We start from the raw sequence: 21,363 nt of genomic DNA, 5'->3' as shown, positions 1-21,363 counted from the left end.
GGGGGGAGGGATAGCATTGGGAGATATACCTAATGCTAGATGACGAGTTAGTGGGTGCAGCGCACCAGCATGGCACATGTATACATGTGTAACTAACCTGCACAATGTGCACATGTACCCTAAAACTTAAAGTATAATAAAAATAAATAAATAAATAAATAAATAAATAAAAATAAAGAAGAGCTAAAACGGAAAAAAAAAAAAGAAAAAGAAAAAAGAAAAAAAAAGCCTGGCCCATGATAATAAATAAATAAATAAATAAATAAATAATTATTTTCTTCTCTCATTTTCTTTTTACTAGTAAAGAAAATATCTATGCCAAATGATTTTGAATATTGTATATAGCTTAAAAACTTAAGTAACATGCCAGTGTCTTATCTATGAAACTGTTGTTTGTATTGGTAATTTGAAGCAACTACTATTTATGTATGTAATTATATGCGAAATTTGAATGAATTATAACTCTGGGCAATTATCTAGTTGAACAATTCAAATTGGTACCATAATCTGGATCTCCTTTTCCAGAAATACATTGCAACTTTATTTCTCTTCTAATCAATCTCATTATGATGGAAGAGAAAGAGGGAAAATCCATCCCTCATCAGTTGAATAATAGCAATGTGCTATGGCTTCTTTTCTACTGAGTCCATTTCTTTTGTGTTAGATAACATGTATCTCTCAAAGTATTTTTGCTTATCTGTCTTCTAGAGCCTGCTTATGCATCTTATATTGCAAATATATCATTCTGTTCAGTTTTAGAAGCAAGTATGTACAATTCTGAAAAAGGAGGAGAGAAAGAAATGCATGTTTGATGCATCTAGGAGAACAGGCAGAAACAGTCTATGGCCAAGGACAACAGCAGGCTTGTCCATCTGCCCATCATCAAACTGAACTGTGTCCACTAGTTATCAGCAGGGGGTGGCCAGTGGGCATCACACTAAAATAGAATTTCTGCCATTGGGAATACAAGGTGAGGAGGGAAGAAATTGTTTCAGAATCCATTTCTGCTTTGGCATGATGTATATAAAGAATTGTTGCTTGTTTCTTACACATAAATATAAAACTTTCATTCTTTCTTTTCATTTATTAAACATTTTCTGGATGCTTTTTAGAATCTAGGCACTGTGCTGGCCACTAGGAATATAAAGAATAATTTCTTCCTTTAGCGATTCTGTTTTCTGAGGGGGACAGAGAAGTAAACAAATAAGTATAATACAGTAAGATGACAGCTACTATACATACAATGTGCTATTGGAACCCAAAGAAAGAAGTAATTAACTATGCAAAAATATAGCAAGTTTACAAATTTGTGAGGCATCTTTGCAAGAGGCTATGCTAATCTTCTCTGTAATATTCCAGTGTTGATACCAACAGGAATGAGACCACTACAGGAGTGAGACCAACCACAGAAGTAGAATAGAAAATCCAAGAATAAACAGATGGATCTTGATGAGTTATGTTTGTCTTAGGGTAGGAGAAAAAAGTGTTTATTGTCTTTATCTTCATTTATTACAGTCTTTTTTATGTGTGTGTATGTTTATGATATAATTTTTAACCTTAGTAATAGCATCTAAATGTCTCAACCTCTGTATTCTATATCAGTATGCTTGAGGGTATGACCACTGGAAAACATAGATATAAATATGATATAAATGTAGATATAGATGCAGATTGTGAAATAGATTTAGATAGCTTCTTGTCTCTGGAAATACTACTTACAATATACTTTTTAAATTTTACAATAAAGCATTGTCTTTTAGGTAATTTCCTAACAGAAAAGTGAAGATAAGGCATAGCATTTATTGGCACTTAGCAAAATTAAGATGTTAATACAAATACAACCTTTGTGTGCTTTTAGATATACTATAAAGGCTTCTTTTCGATTACAGAAATGAAGAAGGAATGAATTGAGGCACTCCAATTTAAGCTAAAGTAGAAAGTCTGGGTAAACTGTCAGCTTACTGTTTAAATGTCTGTTGGCTTTGTTACTAGCACACTAATTTGGAAACAAAATTCACATCGGTTTCCGATAAAATTTATTGTTCCTCTTTGAGGCAATTTTTCGTGCTAATTTACCCAAGTCTCATCTTGGGTATCCCAGGCATTCCTCTGTGCTGTTCCTGAAACCATACATTGGCCTGGAGCTATTTGCGTAATAATATTGGTGTTCCCCCTCCATGCCCCAGTCACAGGAGCCAGTGGCACATTCTGAAAGGTACTCCAAGACATTTGCTTGCCCCAGGAGCACCATGGTTTTAAGCATCAGGCTTAGCCGGGGTCTAAGTCTGCTTTGAAGAACCCAGTCCAAAGAGTAACAGCTGTCACTTTGCCTGTCTCTGTCCTGGTGGACACCAAAACTTAAATAGTCTACCCCTGATGAATTCAAGAGAATATAGTCACATTGTTATTATTATCCATCAATTGTACAAGACATAAAAAGTCCTAAACTTACCTCTAATCTCTACTTTAGTCAGGTAATTGGCTTTTTTCACATATCAAAATTTCATTTGTACCTTACCTACATGTAATGAAAACCACAATGCCTGTGGATATAGCCTAATGTTTTTATTCTTTCCACCTGTCAACTCTGTACAAGTAATTTGAGGTCACTGTTCTCAATGTGTTTCTCTTTTAATAATATCTAGCACAGCTTCACAGGCAACTTTATTTTAAATGAATGTTTTCTATTGATAGTGGTGGTGCTAGTGGTGTTGCCAGCTTTTCTGTTCCACTCCAACAAGTATCCAAGTGTTGTCCTATGAGTGAATAAAGTTTTGCCAAGATCTATGTTATTTTCTATGCCTTTTATTACAAATTTCTAGCCAACATAGTTTTTCATTCCCTGCGTATGTAAAAACTGCAAAAAAAAATGGAATTTAAAAATAAAAAGTAAATGTCCTTACGCAGTAATGGCTCAAGCCTTGAGTAATGGCTCAAGCCCAAGGAATCTGACTCATAAATGCTACGGAGAAAGTCATTCATTAACTTAAGGTCAAAGACATGCAAGCTACTTGACAATAAATGGAGGCCAACAGAAATATTAATTAGTGGAAATGTTTAAAAAGTAGACATCACTGTGAAAGCAATGGCTTATTTCTGATGATGAAAGGTGTGATAGCTCTTCTAGGTTATTTATTAACAATAGCCAACATTCAAAAAAAAAGAGATAAATGAGCAACATAGAAAAGGGCTAGGTAACACCCAACTTATGAGCAGCTTCAAAACTCCAAGAGCATGCCAGTTGTATAGTTTTAAGAAAGTATTTTCCCTTACAGTATTGTTAGACATGGTAGAAACATTTTGCTTTCAGCTCACATAAGCCAATCTAAACTATAATGTAGTTGAAATATAATATTGCCCTGGTAATTCTATATTAAATTCACCTAACCCTTTGTAACACACTTCTGAATTTCTATCTGTGAATAATAATGAAAAAACACCATTTATTGAGCATATATGTACTACTTCTCAGGCACTGTGCCAATTTAATCCTTACCTCAGTCTGTAAGATAATTATTATTATTATCTTTTACAGATGCGCAAACAAATCTAAAATTCTAAAACAATCTGCTATAGGCGTGAGTATGTTAATAATGCTGTATGTATGCATAAGAGAAAATGTTCTCTAAGTCTGTCGTTCTCCAGTTTTCATACTTAGAAACAAGAAGCAATCCACAAAGGGCAGAGGCTCTGGACACAGAATTCCCTGTAACATGTTCACAAGATCAGATAAATGCCTCTGTCAGTGACTGTCCATATAGTACAATGTATTTGCAGCCTTGAGGAACGTGTGTAGATTCAAACATATTCTTGGTTCCTCTTTTAAGAATCTTGTTAGACAGACCTTTAGATCTTATTTTTAATAACTCTTAATCTTTTTTATATACTCAGCCAAAGATCAAAGCTGCTGCTTAACTTTAAGCTATACATTCTGTATTTTCTACTTTAATTTGTACTTATGCCACATTTTTTTTTCATAGCAAGAGATAGATTTACCTTCACGAAGGAATACAATTTGCCCTTAAGGAAATGGTATTCATTTTCAATAAACATTTGGTAAGTAACTACTTTTTCAAAAGTCAAAGACTAAGTCTGAAGAAGGTAAAAAGATGGATAAGACCTAACCTATGCCTGTAAGGGGCTTAAAATCTAACTATGGGGACAGAAACTGAATCAGGGCTAAGTTTGAAGTAAAGCCTCACACTCCCTCTCCAAAGAACAATTTCTGACACAGTATTGTTTCTCTAAGGAGCAAGCTCTAACTTTGTCTCAATACGAGAAAGGGGGCTAAACAATAATCGTCTAGGATAAACTGTTAAAACTAAAAGATTCTGGTTCTACCAATAACTCTTAGGGAGAGGGGGCAACGCTGGAGAAAGGGAACCGTTTCAGAATTGACATAAGTGTGCCTGAGGATGTTCCTTTACAAACCACATACCCCCAGCTTGCCATGTTCCCAAGAATCACTGCTATAGGGAGTCCAGGTATAGAAAGGAAGATGTCATGCGTCTCAGAATCTTGAGATAGGCAAAGACTGAGAACCACAAGGTCTAACATGCTGTAGTTTTCCAGGTGCAGCTTCCAGTGACAACATAGTATATACTCATTTTTCTATTTGTCCTTATTTAATATTAAATAAAAAAGAATATTTGGCACAAAAGTCCAGATCAAGAGGAACTTAATTCAAGTAGGTGATTACCTGTGTCATTCATTGAGATAAAAGGCTGTCTCTTCAGAAGTAGGCCTGAATCACTGCAAACTTGAGTTGCTTAGAAAGGAGTCTGTGATAAAAACAAGTATGAAGATAGTTATCTAAAGCAAATTATTTTTACTCATTAACAACTAACCTTTGGGGAATGCTCTCATAACTTACTATAATTTACTCTCCCCAAAAACTCAGAGAATTAGCCTAATTCTCTTCTACACATAAAATACTGCAGATATTTTCTCTCTTTGGAGAAGTAGCCTTTCTCCTTTTTACCGAAATGAAATTCTTAGTGCCACAGCTTCCTAAATCTATTTCAGTCCTTATATTTATCTTTTATCTACTTTCACACTTCACATTCCACCTGTAAAATGCACCCCTAACCAGTTGATATTCTATCTTATCTTCCATCCACATGCACCATTTAGCATTTACATTTATGTTTTATGTTTTGCTGCCACACTGATTACCAAATGGTGGTGGATGACATTTTTGTTTTGAGTTCAGCATTTTGTTTCTGTTTTAGTTTTAGGGGGAGGGGTTTTTTAAATGGCATTATATGGCATTTAAAATTATATGGCATATCACTCTATAAAAATTTAAGTTAAAGAAAAGCCTTTCTCCAAATGAAGGGGAAAAGCTATTCAATTTTACCACATAGAAACCACTGCTAAAATTTTGGTATTTTTCCTTGCAGCATTTTTTTCTATGTATGTTTTTTAACTTTTCACTTTGAAATAATTTCAGACTTACAGAAAAGCTGCAGAAATAGTACAGAGAGTTACCGTGTACCCTTCACCCAGCTTCTACCATTAATATGTTAATGACTTCCATAACCATAGTATAGTTGCCTAGATCTTCTATGTATATTTTGACAAGGTTGAATTTATATTTTTTGTTCATTGCTTTTTTTGCATTTAATATGATAGCATCAGCATTTATATTAAGTTCTTCAAAAATATTTTAATGTCCAAGTAATGTCATACTACATAAATGAATATTTTAATTAATTATTTCCATACTGTTGGATATTGAGATTGTGATTTTTTCTATTATAAAAACTCTCATCAACATGTTATCATTTTTTAAGTATCTACTAATGTTATAGGTCAAAAAGGTAGTCTCTCATTTTAAATTGCTTTTTTGTAGTTATTATTGAAGGTGAATATTTTAAATGCTTACAGTTTTTATTTCATCTTTTGTAAACTGTTTATTCAGGCCCTTTTCCATGTACTGATTGGTGTCTGAATGTATTACTTACAAAGTTATGTAAAGCTTACATATTTAAGATTAAGCTTTTGACTCAAAGATTACAAAGTGTTTATTGTTTTGTATTCACCTTTTGATTATTTTGTTTTTATTTCAATAATCCAAAATAATTTTGCTGACTGAAAACAACAGATCTCTTTTATAGTTGTAATTTGTAATTAAATAACTTTTTTATAAAGTAAAACTTCCTTCCATTCTTCAACTCAGTATTTCTCAAACTAAGATCTGTCAACCACTAGTTATCTGAACATGTGACTCTTGGGAATGATAGGAATTTCCTTCCTTAAAAGAGTCTATATATTATTCAAGTTTGACAATTACTGCAAAAGGTACAAAGGTCAAAGGAGGAATTCCATGTTTAATAAGATGCCGTGCATACACAATAAAAACACTTTATCAAAGGATCAGTTAGTATTGTATGTTTTCTAGTGTTAATTATTTTATACTATTTTAATGTCTTATAAATACTCATAACTGACAACTAATTTCTTTTGTGTTGTTACAAGCTGAACATCAAAAAGCTGTATTTCACTTCTACAATACTAAATTGCTTAAAAGTCCCAAGGCACCCCTAGCTCTTATGTCAACTACCTCTGCTCCCTTTGCCTGGAGTAGTCTCTCACTCCATTCCTCCACCTCAATCAAGTGGAAAGCTTGTGTGCCTCATTGTCATTCCTCTCCACCAAACCATCCCGCAAAAATATCTGAATTGTTGTATACTCTGCTAACTTTTTCTCCATGTTTACTTTCACTGCTGCATTATCCTGGCATTTTGTTATGTAGCTGTTGCCCCTCGCAACTGTCAGAGACTGTTCTCGGTATTAAATTATCATCGTTGTAATTCCAGTGAGGCTAGAGAAGTTCCTCTCTCTCTCTCTCTCTATATATATATATATAAAAATATATATATACACACACACACATATATACACATATATATACACATATATATACACACATATATATACACATATATACACATATATATGTGTATATATATATATAATTAGAACTTCTTTAATGTTTATAAAATGAATTATCCATATAAGATAGAAATCATCTGGGAGAGTTCTAAGAAGCCCAACCTTGTTTGCTAAATTGTACTGACAAATAATACTGCAAGTTCATCTTCCAGCTCTGCAATCAGTTGTCTCATGGGATCCACGTTTCATTTTGGCAATGTCAGATGCTTTCTATTCTGTGATGAGTGACTCAAGCCAAAGATAACATCTTTGCTCAGGCAGGTGATTAATAATCACTCTTTATAAAGACTTTTTATATTGAAATAATTTCAAACTTACAGAAGAGTTGGAAAATGCTATGGTTTGAAAGTTTTCCCCTCTCAGACTTATGGTGAAATTTAATTGCCATTGTAACAATATTAAGAAGTGGGATCTTTAAGAGGTGATTAGGCCATGAGGGCTCTGCTGTTATGAATGAATTAATGCTGTTATCAAGGGAGTCGGTTGCTTATAAAAGGATGAGTTTGGCCCGATTTGTTGCTTACTTTCTCCCCCTCTCTTTGCCCTTCCACCATGCAATGCCTTCTGCCATTATGATACAGCAAGAAAGTCCTCACCAAATGCAGCCTCTCGATCTTGGACTTCCCAGACTTTAGAACTATAAGCCACTATGTTTCTGTTTATTTTAAATTACCCAATCTGTGGTATTCTGTTACAGCAGCACAAAACAGACTAAGACAGAAGAATGAAACAAAGAACTGTTGTATATTCTTTAACCATACTCCTCAATTGTTACCATTTTGCCACTTTTGATTTCTCTTTCTGTGTGCATGTGCACACACACACACACACACACAAAACAAAATACTTTTGCTGAACCATTTAAGAGTTACTTGCAGAATTATGTCCCTTTATCTCTAAATACTTCAGTGTTCATTTCCCAATAAAGAATGTTCTCATAAATTAACACAGTATATTTATCAAATCCAGGAATTTAACATTTACACAATACTGTTATCCAATATACAGCCTATATTCATTTTCCTCTAATTGTCCCAATAATGTCCTTTAGATAATTTTTTTCTCTGATCCAGATTCAAGATCACACATTACATGTAGTTGGCATGTCTGTTAATCTCCTTCATCTAGGACACTTCACATTTTTTCATGACATCGAAATTATTCAGAAGTACCAAGGGATTTTTTTTTTATACTTTAAGTTCTGGGGTACATGTGCAGTTTTGTTACATAGGTGTATACACGTGCCATGGTGGTTTGCTGCACCAATCAACCTGTAATCTACATTAGGTATTTCTCCTAATGCTATCCGTCCCCTAGCCCCCCACCCTCCAAAAGGCCCCAGTGTGTGACATTCCCCTCACTGTGTCCATGTGTCCTCATTGTTCAACTCCCACTTATAAGTGAGAACATGCAGTGTTTGGTTTTCCATTCTTGTGATAGTTTTCTGAGAATGATGGTTTCCAGTTTCATCCATGTCTCTGCAAAGGACACGATCTCATCCTTTTTAATGGCTGCATGGTATTCCATGGTGTATATGTGCCACATTTCCTTTATCCAGTCTATCGTTGATGGACATTTGGGTTGGTTACAAGTCTTTGCTATTGTGAATAGTGCCACAATAAACATATGTGTTCATGTGTCTTTATAGTAGAATGACTTATAATCCTTTGGGTATATACCCAGTAATGGGATTGCTGGGTCAAATGGTATTTCTAGTTCTAGATCACCAAGAGATTATTTTAAAGAATGCCCCTTTGGTTCTGTCTGATGTTTCCACTTGGTTAGATTCAGATTATGCTTTTTCAGCAGGAATACTGCATAAACAATGTTGTACATTTCTCAGTATAACATGTCAGGAATCATATCTCAATTTATCTCATCATTGGTGATGTTAACTTCGACTACTCAGTAAGGTGGCATTGGTCAGGCTTCTCCACTTTTCATTCTGTAATTAATAAGTAACCTCCAGGGAGATACTTTGATGAAATGTAAATATCCTGTTCCTCTTCAAACCTTTAGCTTATTGATTATTCTTCTGAATAAATCATTTTATAATGATTGCAAAATGGTGATCTTCTACCTTTACTATTTCTTCTACATTTATTAGTTAATTAACCATTCTTTTTTCTTTTCTTTTTTCTTTTTCTTTGAGACAGGGTCTTGTTCTGTCACCCAGGCTGCTGGATTGCAGCAGCGCAAGCATGGCTCACTGAAACCTCAACCTCCTCGGCTCAAGTGATTCCTCCCAACTCAACCTCCCAAGTAGCTGGGATGATGGGTGTGTGCCACCACACCAAGCTAATTTTTTTTGCCCAGATGGGGTCTCCCTATGTTACCCAAGATGGTCTTGAACTCCTGGGCTCAAGTGATCCTCCCACCTCAGCTTCCCAAATGCTGGGGTTACAACTCCGAGCCAAGGTGCCCAGCCCATTCTTTTTTTGAAAGTTCTTCTCCTTAGTTTGTATTTTTATTCTTCATAAGACTGTTCAAATTCAAAATTTTTAAAAAGTGGTATCTTTAAACCTATTTTTAAATTTTAATCGCATTTTTCTTTAATTTTTACATTTCCAATGTAACATGTTAAGGACACCTAGAGCCGACATTCTATGTTACTCAACCATTTTCTACTTTGTAAAACTTTGAAACTTCTAAGTCTTGCCACAAACTTCTAATTAAAATCGAAGACTAGCTCTGTCTTGTTCCAATGCTCCTTAATCAGTCCTCGAAAATGTCTAACTCCTACCTAGGAATCTGGTGATTATATTAAGGGTCTTCAGAAGGTTCATGGAAAGTGTGTATTATGAAAAAAAGAACCATGCATGCATTTTTAAAAACTTTGCACCAAAATAAACTCATACTAACTTGTTATAAAAATGTCTGAAGAGGATCTAGTTTGAGACGCTAAGACATCACTTTGAAAATACCCCTTATCAGAGCAACATGAATTCTGCTAAAATTGAAGCAAGAACAAATATTAAATTTATGGTAAAGTTTGGATGAAAGAATAATGAAATCATTCATGTTTTATGAAAAGTTTATAGGAATGGCCCAAAGAAATCAGCAGTTTACAGATGGATAACTCATTTTAAGAGGTAACTCATTTTAAAAAGGGATAAGACCATACTGAAGATGAAACCTGTGCAGGAGACCATCCACATCAATTTGCAAGGAAAAAAATTCAACTTTATTATGTCCTAATTGAAGAAAACCAAGGATTAACAGCACGAACAATAGCCAACACCATAGCCATCTGCATTGGTTCAGCTTACACAATTCCGTCTGAAAAATTATAGATGAGCAAACTTTCCACTCAATGGGTGCCAAAACTATTGCACCCAGATCAGCCACAGAAAAGAGCAGAGCTCTCAATGGAAATTTTAAATAAGTGGAACTGAGATCCTGAAGCATTTCTTCAAAGAATTGCAACAGGAGATGAAACTTAGCTATGATTCTAAAGACAAAGCACAATTACAGTAATGGCTACCAAGAGGTGTAAGTGGTCCACTCAAAGCAAAAGTGTCCTGGTCAAGAGAGAACATTATGGCAACAGTTTTTGGGGATGCTCAAGACATTTTGCTTGTTGAGTCTTTGTTGGACCAAAGAACAATAACATCTACTTATCATGAGAATGTTTTTGAGAAAGCAAGCCAAAGCTTTAGCAAAAACAAACAAACAAACAAAACACCCAGGTAAGCTTCACCATAGTCTTTCTCCACTATAAAAATGCACCTGCTCATTCCTCTTAAGAAACAAGGGCAATTTTGCAAGAGTTTCAATGGGAAGTCATTAGACATCCACCTTACAGTCCTGATTTGGCGCCTTCTAACTTCTTTTTGTTTCTTAGTCTTAAAAAATCTGTAAAAGAAACCCATTTTTCTTCAGTTAATAGTCTAAAGTCTGCGTTGACTGAATTAAATTCCCAGAACCCTCAGTTTTTTAGGGATGGGCTAAATGGCTGGTATCACCACAAGTGTCTTGAATTTGATGGAGCTTATGTTTAAAAATTAACCTTATACTTTTTATTTTAATATTTTATTTCCATTTTCCACATAAAAATTTATTTTCATAAAATCCAGATTCTGCACAATATTTTTCCACGAACTTTTTGAAGTCTCCTCACATCTCTAGTTTTAGACAGACCAAGTCTCATTTTTATTATGTTTCATTACACAGTGGAGATTAAGGAGGACTTAGTCTAATCTTTTAATTTAGAGACCAGTTTCCTTCTCTTCAACTAGTTCAATTCTGTGTTCAGACAAGAATCAAAATAAAATCCTCAGAAAATGGATCGATCTAATAGTTTCAGTGAAAAAATACTTTAGATGCTAACTTTATGAAATTTAATGATCTTTTAACTTTATGAAATTTAATGATCTTTAAAAATGTGTTTACCATTAAGCAACCACTATACTAAATAATAATTTAGGCAATTTTGCTACTAAATATTACTAATTTTTTTTATTTCTGAAGCTCTCTTTCTAGACTGCAGATTAAGAGCTATTGGTCCCAAATATGCGGTTTTCCCGAGTCAAGTAACCATGTCAAGAAATGCCATTCTGTCTAAAAGGGGCTAAAAAGGACTCAAAGAATACACATAACACGTCTCGCATCTGTGAAGACTGTTTACTAATGAGATCATCAAGAAACAGCCAACATCAATTGTTTAGAGTGAAAATTTGAAACTTGGAAACTGTGACATAGAGCCTCATAGATTTTCATAGCTGGAAAGGACCTTGGTGGTCATATTCAGCCCAAAGCTCCCACTTTGTAGATGAAGAAATTGATACAAAGAGACATGACATAATTTGACCACAGCCAATTCATGTCAAAGTAAATAGGATAAAATGTTAATTAAGAGACAAACAGGAGGTTGATAATTTGAAGAGTCTAAGTTCATTAGTGTTTCTATAACACAATATAGGGTTTATCAAGTCCAGTCTAGTTTCCCATATCTGCCATCTTTCCTATCCCAAAAGCTATGGCTATAATCTCAGCCAGGTTTCTGGAAACAATCCTCGTTGAAGACAGATGAGATTTAAGGAAATCTAGTCAACATCTGCAGAATTGATATCAAATTAAACACGTTCTTTTTTTCCCTAAGCTCTGATTTTATTTCCAGAGGTTTAGCTTTGACTCCTTGACCAAATTCCCTTCTTGAACACAGTTTGGGTAACTAGACACTGAGATTGGCATTGTTCTCTGTTCTTGAGGTCCAGTCTTGGATAGCTGCCTAGTAAAATACTAAGACTAGGACTGTATGTTGTTCTTACCAAGCTCTGCTTCTTCCTACAGAAAGAAAAGTTAACCACAAATCTCAGACCAATTGGCCTGCTCCATCATTTAATGATGCAGCTGCCTAGATCTTCAAATATTCATGAAACTAAAAATTCTCCACCGCCCCACTCTTCCTTCTTCTTAGTACACCTCTATCACTATGTATTGGATTACTCTATCTCATTTTCAATACCTGTGACCTTTCTCGTTTTATTCATTTATTCAACAAACATTTATGGAGTGTCTCTTGTATGTCAAGTATTGTGCTAAGCATAGGTGCAGATGGTAGGGACGAAAAATAGTTATACTTTAATTCCTGACCTTAAGGGATTTACAGTCTTGTGACGGCAACAGATTGTAAATGGTACACAGACAAAACCATGTACTTACAAGGTGAGAAAAGCATCAGGAAGGAAACACAGAATTACCCAGTTTAGTCAGGGAAAAGTTTTCTGGAGAAGTAACATTATATCTGGAGATTTGAAGGATAAAAATGAACTAGCTTGCGAAGCACTGGAAAAGGTATTTCAGACAAGGAACCAGCAGATGTGAACATCCTGTAAAGGCTCGGGAAATTGGGGAAACTAAACAGAGATCAGTATGGCTGGAATATATTGAGGGAAGAGGAAAGCTGATTAAACGAGAAAAGAGAAGCAGATTGTACAAACCCTTGTGGGCCATGGGAAAGCATTTTAATTACAATATAATTGTAATGAGAGGTCATGTTTTTAAGTGAAGAAAAAAACATAGTTTTCATTTTTAAAAGATTATTCTGCTGAGTTGAAAACAGGCATTCAAACAAAGACATGTATACAAATGTTCATAGCAACATTTTTCATAAGAACCAAAAAGTGGAAACAACCCAAATGTCTATCAACTGATGAACAGATAAACAAAATGCTAAATAACCATGTAATGAAATATTATTTGGCCATAAAAAGGAATGAACATCATGGGTTAACCTTGAAAACATGCTAAGTGAAAGAAGCCAGACACAAAAAGCCAGAAATACATGATTCCATTTAAATGAAATGTCCAGAATAGGCGAATTCATAGAGACAGAAATAGATTAGTGGCTTCCAGGGGCTGGAGGATGGGCATGGGATGTGACTGCTTAATGGATGAGGGTTTCTTTTGGGGGTGAGGAAGATGTCCTGCAATTAGACACCAGTGATGCTTGCAAAACATTGGAAAGTCACTTCATTGTACACTTCTAAAATGGCAAACATGATAAATTTTACATTATGAAAATTTTACCTTAATAAAAAAAAGATCATTATTTGAACAACAGACTACTTTGCAAGAGAGAGGGGCTAGCTGCTGAGGGAGTAATCTCCATACATGGACAAAAGCAGTAACAGCAGAGACCAAGAAATGGGGAAGATCCACTGTAAATTTCACAGGATTTGATGATGTCAGTAACTGAATCGGGGAGAAGGAAGCAGAGAGGAAGGAAGACATCCAGAATTACTCAGAAGCTTCTGACTGAAAGAAGAACATGTTTCAAGAGGAAATGAAGGGCTTAGCTTTGGACTCATTAACCTTGAGATGCCCATGACCCAGTCTAGGATATCCTATGCTAAGACACTTCCACACTTTAGAATATTACTTTAACTTTTCTAAACTTCACTCTTCTCATCTACCAAATAGAAATATTAATAGTGTCTATCTAAGATAATTGTTGTTAGAAAGAAGTTAGGTAATTGATGTAAAGTTTTTAGCACAGTTCTTAACACACAATAGACCCTCAATCACTATTAGAGATTATTATTGTTGTTATAATCTTTGTTTTAATTACTATACTTATTCCGTATGCTGATTCTCTGTTCCTACTTCCAGCTTCTGCAGATGCTTAGCCCACCCAAAAGGGTTGGTTTTGAATGAAGTTTCAAGCCCTCCCAATTTGCTCCATTTTACTGCAGCTAATGAGTCCATAACCGTCATAATCTCAGATATATTGACAGGGAGGGACCTGTCTGGCTGAAAATAATATTCAGATTCCTTAGCCAGGCAAGTATATTCCTATGGTGGAGAAGGCACACTGAGCTCCAATAACCGCATGACAATTTTACTTTTAAAAGCATCCAACTCACTTTCTTCTAATTTTATGCTTTCTTGGGATCCTCCTATCCTTAATTTTATTTCCCCAAGCTTTCTCTCCCACAGGGAATAAAATGTGCTGACAAGCTGACAGGAGTATTCCAGTCTACTTGGCAGTTAACTTCCTCATAGAGACATCTAAATTGATGTTCTGGTTTATAATCAGACTCTTGTAAGTTTGGTCAGAAGGGATCAATTTGCCTGGGTCTGTTAACCTCTAGGTGTCCACATAATAACCCAGTTTCTGAACCTGAAAGCTGCGTATCAGAACCTGGGAAATGAAAGGCCACTAAGAAATGACACATACACTGTATCACCAGGCTGGAAACAGCCACTCAGACTTCACAATACAATTTTGTACAGAATTGTGAATATTAAGGAGTTAATGTATATTAAAGTGCCTGGCACATGTTAGACTCTCGGTCAACATTAGTTTATTTTTTATTTTTTAAATCATATGCAACTCACAAGGGAAAAGAATCCAAGTCTGAAAAATTTCAGATGAACTGAAATGATCCTACATTTTCTTGTGCTCCATCTCAGTCAATCCTTAATTTTCCTTTCTCTGACGAATTTCTTTTTTAGTGTTTTCTCATTTGGGCAGCTGCCTTTTGCAATTGGCTGTCTCCATAGTTCATCACTCAATAATGCTTAAAGAAAGTATTAGTGCAAATGAAAGTGCTATCTGAGAATAATCGTATATATTCTGAGGAATAATTAGCTCACAAACCCTGTGATCTTGGGCAAGCCACTTAACCTTTCTACATGTCTGTGTCTCATTAGTCAGCAAACATGCCTCACCAGCCCATCCTATAATGTCTCTTAGTGTCCTTTCCATACCTAGTATCTGTAAACTATATTCACTACTAAATCCTCAGCACTTAGCACCCGTAGGTGCTATTGACATATATGTTGAACGATTGAATGTATGTGTTTTAGGCCTATATTTGGTTCACAAATCTCATAAATAAGCCCAATTTTTACAATAAAGAAAATGGAAATCAGTCACTAATTTGCTTTACACAAAAGTTTAAAAGTTCTAAGCCTTAAAAAATATAACTGGCAAAAAAATATATAGGCTAAAATTTGAAAACAGACTCTGATATAGGCATTCTATATGCCAACCTCAACATCATTATAAAGGGTGAATGAATGAATGTATCTATCGATTGATCAAAACTTGTTGAATTTTTTAAAGCATAAATTGTATGGCTGTTTTTTTTTTTCATTTGGGCCCTTTTTCCCACCTCTGAATGCCCAGAGAGCATTGTTCACAATAACTAATTTAACAAATCTATCCTTTTGGAGTGTCTGTTGCTTTAAAGAAATGATGACACTCTTCAACACTGATTAGAATCACAGTACATAAGAGAAGCTCTTTTATTTTTTGGTGGCATACTTTCTAGAAATTATCTTTGGCTTTTTAGCTCAACTAATTCACATTTGTGGCTACAAAACAATTATAAATGATAACTTTTCCATGCTTTTCACCTTTGTTAATAAACGGTTTAAAGAATGAGGGAGATTTTTTTAAATTCCATTTTAATCTATCGTTCCTGGCATTTAACAGAAAGCAGGACACCAGTTCAAAAATTACATACCAAGTCAAGAATGAAAAACTTGAGCTTGCAGAAAAAGTTGTGTTGTCTTTTCTAACAAACTTCACGTTTTCCAAAAAAGAAGTAGACTATATTTCTGATTTCTTATTTTGTTCTTCATTTACTCACTGTGACTATGGCATAAATAAAGTTATGTATATTTTCTATACTACAGTTTCCCTCAGTTCAATTAGTTCAGTTTCACAAGTATTATTGACTACCTATTGGGAGCCAGCCACTATGCTAGGTTCTAAGGAGTACAAGAGTACTAAGACATATTTTCTAACTCTCATGAAGTTCACATATTACTAAATTTTTTCATTGTTTTTTCAATATCTCAGCTGCCACAATCATTTTAATCAAATAATTTTACTTTTGCCAGTTTTATATTTTGAGGTTTAATATATAACTGCTTTAATATTTTTGAAAAATTACTGGTCTGAGGGAAGCTAGAAAAATTTAAGTAATTACAATACATCATCATTCAGGTAATAATAAAAGCATTGTCTTACCCTGGGTTCCCCAGAATACAAAGCCTATGACACAAAAATTGTAACTTAAAGTCCAGACCTAGGGAATGGGGGAGAAGGGAGGAAAGAAAGGTATGTCAATAAAAGATTCCATGTTGAGTTGACTGGTCACCCATACAGATGGCTGGATATTCAGTCTTACAGGACACCTTAATAACCTCTTAAAGAAAGAAAGTATGAAGTATTTATTCATTACTGTTGCCTCCTATTGATCAAGGGTGGTCCCCCAGTTATTCAAGTCCCCATCATTTCTAGGTTGCACATGCATGGAATACCGAGCAAAATCTCAGGGATGTTTTATTCCTTATTGCTTCACTACCAGTAAGGAATCCTTGCGGAGTGGGAGGAGGAGGAGGAGGAGGAGCTAGGGGTAAATTGCACCAGCCTGAAGCAGGGCACTGTCAGGTTGCTCCCCCATGAAACTGGGCGGCACTTTCATAGAAATGGTCACCACAGCCACAGCTGGGATAAGAGTTGAGGCCAACAAAATTTGAAGCCGTGTGTAAGAAGCATTTGATAAAAGTGTATGTAAGGCACAAAAGTAGAACTGAATAGAGAATGATTAATTCTGTCTGCAGATGAAGGAATTAGAAACTTCACAAACAATTCCTCAGAAAAATTATTAAAAGTAATTGAAGTATCAGGCCGGGTGCAGTGGCTCATGCCTGTAATCCCAGTGCTTTGAGAGGACAAGGCAGGCGAATCATTTGAGGTCGGGAGTTTGAGACCAGTCTGGCTAACATGGTAAAACTTCATCTCTACAAAAATCAGCCAGGTATGGTGATGTGTGCCTGTAGTCCCAGCTACTCAGGAGGCTGAACCATGAGAATTGCTTGAACCCAGGAAACAGAGGTTGCAGTGAGCCGAGATCACATCATTCATTGCACTCCAGCCTGAGCAACAGAGTGTGACTCTGTCAAAAAAAAAAAAAAAAATGTAATTGAAGTGTCAGATGGCAAAAGGGGATTAGTAGTCCAGACAGAAGGAACAATACATATGACACAGATGTTTGAAACAACAAGATACATTTGAAGAAATGAAAGAAAATTAGTACCTGTATTCCTGGAGTTGAAGAAACAGTAGATGTGGTTAGAGATGTAAACAGAGCCCAAAACATAATGGATTTGATAAGCCATGTTAGGAGTTTAAATTTAGTACCAGAAAAAAATGGACAGTCATTTGAGTGGTTTTAAACAAAAATATAAATTTAGGGTAGGGTGTAAATAGAATTATACTAATAAATATTATTATGGAAGTAGGAAATACAAAAAAATAAGATACTGCCTTTAAATAGATTCAGCTATGTTAAGGATACATATTATTAGCTCTAAACACCAAAACACAATAATAAAAGGTATATCTAAGAAGCTAATAGAGAAAATATAATGGAACACACACATACAAATTCAACCAGCTCATAAGGAGGCAGAAAAAAGAAAAAAAAAATAGAAAGACAGAATGAAAACAAATAAAGACGGTACACTTAACGCCAACATTTCAACAATTACATTAAATGTAAATGGACTAGACACTCCAATTAAAAGTCAAATAAATGCAACATGGTTGAACCTCACAGATATTGTGCCACATGAAAGAAATTGGACACAAACAAGTACATACTAAATAATGTTAATTTATATAAAAGTTTAAATCAGACAAAACCACTTTATATTGATAAAAATCAGATCAGTGGTTGCCTGAAAAACTCGTTAGTGCAAGATATTGACTTCAAAGATGTAAGAATGAACTTTTTTAGGGAGATGAAAATGTTCTATATCTTAATTGGTTTGGTGGCTCTACAAATGTATATGTTTCTCAAAGTCATTGACCTGTACACTTTGAATATGTAGGTTCTACTGTATATAATTTATACCTAAACAAAATTGACTAAAAAAAAGAGCAAACAAACATCTCTCCAGTTCCTGACTTGAATGAATAAGTGGTGATGATGGTGAGAGTAGAGGAGAAACAGAATGTTTTGGCCTCACATTATAGGTTTGTTTACATGGAGTGCCCGTTCAAAGCCAAGCCATTATGCTAGGGGCTAGAAGAGCAAGGAAAAATAAGACACAATTCACCAATTTGAAGGGTAGTCACAAAGTCTAATGCAGAATATATGAAAACAACTTTGTTTACCACACTATGGGAAACGTTCCACTAGACTTATGGACAAAGTGCTGTGGAAGACAGATACTTCATGTAATAAAATATTAAAAATCCTCCATCGTTAGATGAAAAACAAATATTTGTATATCCACACAGTAGAATGTTATTCAGCAATTAAAAGAAGCAAAATATTAAACTTGCAACAACATAGATGAATCTCAAAGTAATTGTGTTGAGTGAAAGAAGCCAGACTTACCTTCCCCCAAAAAAGTACACATTATATAATTCCATTTGTAGAAAACTCTAGAAAATAAAAACTAATCTATAGTGATAGAAAGCATATGAGTGATGGTGTAGAAGGAGGAGGGGATGGAGAGTGATGGAAAGGAAAGATTACAAAGGAGAATGAAGAAGTCATCAGAGGTGATGATATAGTCATTATTTTTATTGTGATCATGATGTGAAACTTTTTCTGACCCCTCTTCCTCCAAGCAAAATTAGTCACATTCTATTTTGTTCTACTGTGCCCTATGTTTGTTTCATGGGTAATACATACGTCAAAACTTACTAAACTAATGTAAATATGTGCAGTTTACTGTAGCCAATTATACCTCAACAAAACTATCTTAAAAACACTGAAAACAATCTTGGAAGATGAAAGAGATATATCATGTTATAGCTGCACTGAGTAGCACATGATCTACATTAAAATCTAAATTTCTAACATTAAATATAATAAAGAAAATATTCAAGTTGGAATAATGATATTGGCAAGCCCTCACTGAGTGTTTACTCTGAGACAGGCACTTTGTTAAGTCACTCACTTGCATCTTTTCATTTCATCCCTGCAACAACCCTATGAAGTAGGTACTATTAACATTTTCAAATAATAAAAGAGGAAACTGAGGACATAGAGTTAGAAGTGTGTTCACCTGTGAGTAACAGAAAAACCAACTTCGGGGCACAAACAAACAATGGCTGTTATTCTTCAAAAAGTAAAAAAGGGGATTGGAGATAGGCATTTCAGGTCTGTTTTACCTACTAACTAATTTGGACAAGGACGGGTAGGCTGTTTTCTTTTGCTGTCCCCACCCCCACGCACAGTGTACTACTTTCCTCATAGTTACATGATAGCTGCTATATCTTCTGCAATCACAGGACTCCAGGTAAAATAAATAAAGAAAGATGGGTGATGAGTACACTAATAGCCAAGACTTTACCACTACACAATATATATATGAAAAAGTGAAGAGAAAGAAGACATAAGGGTCATACTGGCTGAATCCCCTAGCTTCCTCAGGGGTTTCACCCAGCAGGCTTTTGCCTATTTGTCACTGGCCAGAACTGTGTTACATGGTCACCCCTAATTGGAAGATGGCTAGGAAGAAGGTGATTGTAGATAGAAGCCAGAGCAGCAAATTAGTAATTTCTGCCATTGCTACTAAGAGATGGAGTGAGAATTTGGTCTAGACTTATTCCCCAGGCCTGTGCTATTAACCATAACGTTATACGAATAAAGTTCTCCATAAATTCTCCCCAAAGCCATCTTACTATGCCAAGCAAAAAGAAAAAATTTCATCCGGAGGAGCCAAGATGGCCGAATAGGACCAGCTCCGGTCTACAGCTCCCAGCGTGAGTGACGCAGAAGACGGGTGATTTCTGCATTTCCATCTGAGGTACCGGGTTCATCTCACTAGGGAGTGCCAGACAGTGGGCGCAGGACAGTGGGTGCGCGCACCCTGCGCGAGCCGAAGCAGGGCGAGGCATTGCCTCACCTGGGAAGCACAAGGGGTCAGGGAGTTCCCTTTTCAAGTCAAAGAAAGGGGTGACGGATGCACCTGGAAAATCGGGTCACTCCCACCCGAATATTGCACTTTTCAGACTGGCTTAAAAAACGGCGCACCACGAGACTATATCCCACACCTGGCTCGGAGGGTCCTACGCCCACGGAATCTCGCTGATTGCTAGCACAGCAGTCTGAGATCAAACTGCAAGGCGGCAGCGAGGCTGGGGGAGGGGCGCCCGCCATTGCCCAGGCTTGCTTAGGTAAACAAAGCAGCCAGGAAGCGCGAACTGGGTGGAGCCCACCACAGCTCAAGGAGGCCTGCCTGCCTCTGTAGGCTCCACCTCTGGGGGCAGGGCACAGACAAACAAAAAGACAGCAGTAACCTCTGCAGACTTAAATGTCCCTGTCTGACAGCTTTGAAGAGAGCAGTGGTTCTCCCAGCACGCAGCTGGAGATTTGAGAACAGGCAGACTGCCTCCTCAAGTGGGTCCCTGACCCCTGACCCCCGAGCAGCCTAACTGGGAGGCACCCCCCAGCAGGGGCACACTGCCACCTCACACGGCAGGGTATTCCAACAGACCTGCAGCTGAGGGTCCTGTCTGTTAGAAGGAAAACTAACAAACAGAAAGGACATCCACACTGAAAACCCATCTGTACATCACCATCATCAAAGACCAAAAGTAGATAAAACCACAAAGATGGGGAAAAAACAGAACAGAAAAACTGGAAACTCTAAAACGCAGAGCACCTCTCCTCCTCCAAAGGAACGCAGTTCCTCACCAGCAACGGAACAAAGCAGGATGGAGAATGATTTTGACGAGCTGAGAGAAGAAGGCTTCAGATGATCAAATTACTCTGAGCTACGGGAGGACATTCAAACCAAAGGCAAAGAAATTGAAAACTTTGAAAAAAATTTAGAAGAATGTATAACTAGAATAATCAATACAGAGAAGTGCTTAAAGGAGCTGATGGAGCTGAAAACCAAGGCTCAAGAACTACGTGAAGAATGCAG

General features: G+C 36.0%; 1 protein-coding gene and 1 pseudogene across 6 annotated transcripts in view; both read right to left on the bottom strand.

Annotated features, from left to right (window-relative positions):
* Window positions 1-21,363, bottom strand: part of SLC44A5 (solute carrier family 44 member 5) — a 521,022-nt gene that overhangs the window by 326,832 nt on the left and 172,827 nt on the right. For 5 of the 6 annotated variants that reach the window (XM_063697637.1, XM_055367164.2, XM_063697642.1 and 2 more), the window contains one exon: window positions 4,700-4,781. The exons of the other annotated variant lie outside the window; for it this stretch is intronic. In XM_063697637.1, the coding sequence (XP_063553707.1) occupies window positions 4,700-4,712 (13 nt within the window). In that variant the 5' untranslated portion in view covers window positions 4,713-4,781. The remainder of the gene's footprint in view (window positions 1-4,699; window positions 4,782-21,363) is intronic. 6 annotated transcript variants of the gene reach the window in all.
* Window positions 1,285-1,382, bottom strand: LOC115932261 (uncharacterized; annotated as a pseudogene).

Source organism: Gorilla gorilla, chromosome 1, assembly GCF_029281585.2.
Source record: "Gorilla gorilla gorilla isolate KB3781 chromosome 1, NHGRI_mGorGor1-v2.1_pri, whole genome shotgun sequence".
Taxonomy (NCBI): Eukaryota; Metazoa; Chordata; class Mammalia; order Primates; family Hominidae; genus Gorilla; species Gorilla gorilla.
This window is presented reverse-complemented; position numbering and strand designations above follow the sequence as displayed.